Source organism: Triticum dicoccoides, chromosome 7A, assembly GCF_002162155.2.
Source record: "Triticum dicoccoides isolate Atlit2015 ecotype Zavitan chromosome 7A, WEW_v2.0, whole genome shotgun sequence".
Taxonomy (NCBI): domain Eukaryota; kingdom Viridiplantae; phylum Streptophyta; class Magnoliopsida; order Poales; family Poaceae; genus Triticum; species Triticum dicoccoides.
Window position 1 is genome coordinate 18,626,483 of NC_041392.1, and position 5,630 is coordinate 18,632,112.

The 5,630-nt window shown below is 43.1% G+C and overlaps 1 protein-coding gene across 1 annotated transcript in view; it reads right to left on the reverse strand.

Annotated features, from left to right (window-relative positions):
• The window catches only part of LOC119330245 (4-hydroxyphenylacetaldehyde oxime monooxygenase-like), a 7,731-nt gene extending 4,451 nt beyond the window's left edge, over positions 1-3,280 (reverse strand). The window contains exon 1 of the mRNA XM_037603361.1: positions 2,773-3,280. Coding sequence (XP_037459258.1) covers positions 2,773-3,255 — 483 coding nt within the window. The 5' untranslated portion in view covers positions 3,256-3,280. The remainder of the gene's footprint in view (positions 1-2,772) is intronic.
• Between the last annotated feature and the right edge of the window lie 2,350 nt (positions 3,281-5,630).

The following is a 5,630-nucleotide window of genomic DNA, read 5'->3' on the forward strand; positions in this document are numbered from 1 at the left end:
TTTTACTTTCTCTGTGTCCATTTCCTTTTTTATTTTGCTTTTTTCCTTCTTCATTAAATTTTTGTTTTAAATTCATGAGTTTTTCTAATAACTTTAGCGATGTCTCATCTAAGTTCTTGATCGTTCGACATGTTCTCTTAAATGTTGTGCTAGTTGTAACTACACCCTCAACATGCAAACGGTCAACTTGTTTTTCTAGTTGGAAGCCCACCTTCGATATGCAACTCAAGGGGCGACCCATTTTTGTCCCAAGTTGCAGCTCCACACCTGACCTGCAATTTGGGGGTTCCAGTTGCAAAACTCCACCCCGACATGCAATTTGAGATTCCGAGTTGCAAGTCCATCCTCGATACGCAACTGTGGTCCGACCATTTTTATTCTAGTTGCAAGTCCATCCTTGACACGCAGCTTGGGTTCGAACTCTTTTTTATCTCAGTTGCAAATTGACCTTCCACATGCAATTAGGGTGTCATGTCATTTTTCTTGTCCCGGTTGCAAATCCACCCTGAGCTCATGGTTTGTTGTTATCCCAGTTACAAGTCCATCCTCAACTCGCAACTAGCCCAGTAGTTTGTTTTATCCCAGTTGCAAGCCCACCCTCTACTCGCAACTGGGCATGTGTTTTTGTCTTTGATCTTAGTTATAAGTCCACCCTTGACTCGCAACTGTGATCGGAGTTTGTTTCATCCCAATTTCAAGTCTAGCCTTGGCTCGTAACTAGCTCCTAGGTCGTAGTTGTCCTAATTACAAGTTCACCCTCAACTCGCAACTAGGCACTTAGTTGTCCCAATTGCAATTCAACCACCGACTCGCAACTGGGCCAGGCCCTTTTTTATCCTAGTTGTAGGTCAACCATCGATACACAACTGGGCCTGACTTTTGTCTGTAGTTGCAGGTCCACCATCGACTCACAACTAGGGTTGACCTTTTTTATTCTCATTTGCAAGTCAACTATCGACTCGCAACTGAGTCTGGTCCTTTTTATACCAGTTCCAAGTTAACCATCAACACACAACTGAGACCTTTGATCTTGTTTTTGTCGTAGTTGTAAGTCAACCATCGACTAACAACTAGGCCTGACCATTTTTAACAAGTTGCAAGTTCACCATTGACATACAACGAGACCCTTTATTATTTTCTTTGCCTGAGTTACAAGTTCATCATCGACTCGCAATTGGCCCAGTTTTTTTGTCACAATTGCAATTCAACCATCGACTTGGTACTGGGCTCGACCTTTTTTTATCCCAGTTGCAAATCCTCCACCGACTCACAACTGGGCCAACTTTTTTTTCCTAGTTGCAAGTCCACCATTAACATGCCACTGGGCTATTTGATTATTTTTCTTTTTTCTTTTTTAAAAAGTGACAGATTTTGAAAAATGTTCAACGTCTTGCAAAAAAGTTGTTCTTTCTAAAAAAGAATTTCAATAGATGTACACATTTTCTAAATAATGTTCAGAATTAAAACTTCCAAAAATAATAAAAGCATTTTTTAATTATTTTTAGTTTTAAAAATTGGAATCAATTTTTTTCAGATTCAAAATATGTTCAAAAATTTAAAATTCATTATTTCTTCAAAAAATGATCACAATTTCCAGAAAATATTCGAAATAAAATGTATTTCCTTTTGAAAAAAATTGACGTTTCATAAAATCAGTTTTTTTAATGTCTGCACACAAGCTCGTCTCGTACCAGTGCCCTACAATCGTGCTCGCATGTGCATAGCTAACCTCAACCCAAGCACACAAGCAAACACCTTGTTGATCTACAATAGTGCGCATGTGTAGCCTTTTTTGTTTGAGCGGCCACAACCAAACTTTTCTGGGCGTGTAGTTGTACGTGAATCGTGGTAGCTTTCTTGTGCATAAACTGTTAAAAAAAACAAAGAAAGTAAATGAAGGGAGCCACAAAAGGACGATAAAGTCAACTTAGATGTGAGGTATTATCTCACATCTAGATGTGACATGATCAGACCATTTATTATTAATCTAAAAATTACGTACCCATCCAATCATATGCGTATGCAATTTAATAGTTGGAGGCCCATCCTTATCACCGAGATAAAATAACAAGAAAGTTATGTTTTAGCCTAACGAAAAGTTTGTGTATAATCCTAGACAAACTTGCAAGTTTGTGTACGTATGTCGGTACTTTTCATCGGCGGTGGTTGATGTTCTGTTGCGCTGGTTTTATAGGGCCTTAGCATGATGGCTTCCCTACTGTCAACTACAACAAGTTTTGTCCGGCTCCGGCGAGGGAGGGGCGATGAGAGCGGCGCGTCTCCGGCTCGCTTCAATGCTTGTAGTCGACGCTAGATGGTGTATGTATCTAGATATAATTTTTATTATTTCTTGTGTTTGTTGTACTGTCATGATTAGATCAAAAGTTTTCTCAAAGAAAAAGGATTAATCGGGAAAAATATGCTTCATGTTGGACATAGCCGTTGCTTCGTGACTGTTTTATTATTTAATCTAAAAGCTACGTGCCCATCCAAGCATGTGCGTATGCAATTAAAGAGTTGGAGGCCCATCCTTATCACCGAGATAAAATAACAAGAAAGTCCTGTTTTAGCCTAAGGGAAAGTTTGTATATAATCCAAGAACAACCTAAAAATAAATAACTCATAATTGCGTTCATTGTAGGCCGTTCTGACACTAATTAAGTTCTGGCCGCCCCATCATCTTTCCGTATACATAATTCAGTTCAGGTATGCCGAAATTTTCTGGAAATTTGGTTGCTGATTCAGAAATACTATAACCAAGCACGTACGCACCTGGGTATCGCGAGCGTAGCAAGCGGCCTGCACGCGGCGGCGGCTGAGCAGTTCGACGATGAAAAGCTTGCGCATGTCGCGGACGTAGTCGCTGTAGGGGGAGAAGGCGACGTCCTTGTAGCCGTACGACAGCAGACGCGGCCCGGCCGCGGGAGGCCGGCTGCAGCAGTCCGCATCGTGCGTCTTTAGAGCCTCCCGCGCGGCCTCCGGTGAGGACAGCACCACCGTCGGAACCGTGCCCAGGCGCAGCATCATGACCGGCCCGTGCCGCCTTGCGAGCGCCGACAGGCTCCGGTGGGGCAACGGGCCGATCTGATGGAGGTTGCCGACGACGGGCAGCTTCCAGGGCCCTGGTGGCAGCCTAAGGCCACCGGGCCTGTTCCGTCTCCGGTGTAGGAAGAGGAGGGAGATAAGTGGGAGAATGAATAGGAGGAGCTGCCATTGTTGGGGTAGGAGCTCTAGAAGCTGAGAATAGCGCCCCATTGTATTGTGTGTGGTGCTGCTTTGGATGAGGCCTAGGGGAGTTTAAGTAGGACTAGCTGGTACAACGACGGGGCACTTTAAAAAAAATGCAAGGACGGGACTTTTTTTCTGGAGGGAAACGACAGGACTTGATAAGAAGTAAAACCGTTTTTCACGAGAGGAAATACTCGAAGGAACAACCGTTGTATTTTACATTCATGCCCTCGGTTCGGTGCTTGTACTCGATTTTACCAAAATGGGCCTACTCAATTTTGCTCCTCTTTCGTTAGGGTATGTACAATGGTTGATAAGATAGTCTTATCTTAACTCTTGTATGTAATTTAGAGATGACAAAAACGTATGTCTACAATGGATTATATCTTAGCCTTATCTTCAATAACTAGCAATTCCTTAAAACATGGTGAGACAAATTGTACTAAGAGATCATCATTTGTCTTATCTTAAATAAGAGAAGACGGGTCTTTTCTTATGAGTTCTCTCTCCTTCACCTCATCATTTATCCTATGTGGCACTTCTGAGATAGCACCATTGTATATACCCTTAAATCACTGCTCAGTTTTATCCATTCCAACAGGTGAGAGTGCTTTGACCGTGATCTTTGTCCAAAATACCCCTTGGCCCGCATGTAAGTGTTCATCTTCTTCCTTTCCTTTTCGCAACCCTTCAAATACTCCACGATAATTTAAGAAAAATAAAGAGTTGTGCATGCTCCAGCCTCTATCCTCACATCATGGGCTCCATTTTTCAGTGAGACGGCCTAGGGTATTGGGCTGGTTTCTTTGACACGCTCAGGAGAGAATGGGACGTATGAAACGTGGCTTGAAAATTTTCAAATGTTTTTTGTACGTGCATATACATGTGTGTGTGTGTGTGTGTGTGTGTGTGTGTGTGTGTGTGTGTGTGTGTGTGTGTGTGTAAAATTTTATCAATATGTAGGTTGGTATGTTAAATGTCAGAAAAGAAAATTACATATTGGATATGCATACATACCGTATGATATATCGTATTATTGAACACAAATTAAAAAATAAACACCATTTTTATCCTTTTAAAATAAAGTGGTCCAATGCATTTTCAATTTGCCTGTGCCGACCTTCGTGTTTCCATCAAACATACACGAACCTAATCTTATATAATAAAGCATTAAGCTCCCTCAAAATGGAGTGTCCCGGAGAATCCAGGTTGTCGGTTGCATAGGGGCCCACTGTATATGCCTGGATTGCCTGGATCATTGGTTTTACCTCTTGGATTCATCTGCAGGTATTCATGATGGCTAGGTGGGTGTTTGTATATATATGTCGGTGTCCATGGGTCTTTTGTTGTTGGGATAAATCAATAAAGTTACTAAGAGCATCTCCAACGGCTCCCTTTTCGCCAATAATTTTTGTGATGATCATTAAAGAAAAATCCCAACTCCCCCTGTATGGAGGGAAGTTAGTTCTCTCACAATACCCTTCCCGATACGTGCCATGTCATTGCATCACCGACAATGCATGTCGGCCCATCAAAAAATTGTCATCTACTAGTGCCCGTGCCACCACCGTAGTCTCCGGGTTGTGGGTTGCGTAAGGGCCCACTGTATATGCCTGGATCGTTCGTTTTACCTCTTGGGTTCATCTACAGGTATTCACGATGGCTAGGTGGGTGTGTTTGTATATATATGTCAGTGCCCATGGGTCTTTTGTTGTTGGGATAAATCAATAAAGTTACTAAGAGCATCTCCAACGGCTCCCTTTTCGCCAATAATTTTTGTGATGATCATTAAAAAAATCCCAACTCCCCCTGTATGAAGGGAAGTTAGTTCTCTCACAATACCCTTCCCGATACATGCCACGTCGTTGCATCGCCGACAATGCATGTCGGCCCATCAAAAAATTGTCATCTACTGGTGCCCGTGCCACCACCGTAGTCTCCGGGTTGTCGGTTGCATAGGGGCCCACCGTATATGCCTGGATCGTTGGTTTTACCTCTTGGGTTCTTCTACAGGTATCATGATGGCTAGGTGAGTGTTTGTATATATATGCCAGTGCCCATGGGTCTTTTGTTGTTGGGATAAATCAATAAAATTACTAAGAGCATCTCTAACGGCTCCCTTTTTGCCAATAATTTTTGCGATGATCATTAAAAAAATCCCAACTCCCCCTGTATGGAGGGAAGTTAGTTCTCTCACAATATCCCCGTACGTGCCACGTCGTTGCATCGCCGACAATGCATGTCGGCCCATCAAAAAACTGTCATCTACTGCTGCCTGTGCCACCACCGTAGTCTCCCACCGAACCGCCGCTGCCTCCGCCCGTGCCACCCGTTGGAGCCTTGAATGACCACCGTTGTTTCCTGTCGAACCACCCTGCCGCTGCCTCCCGTCGTTCCGCTGT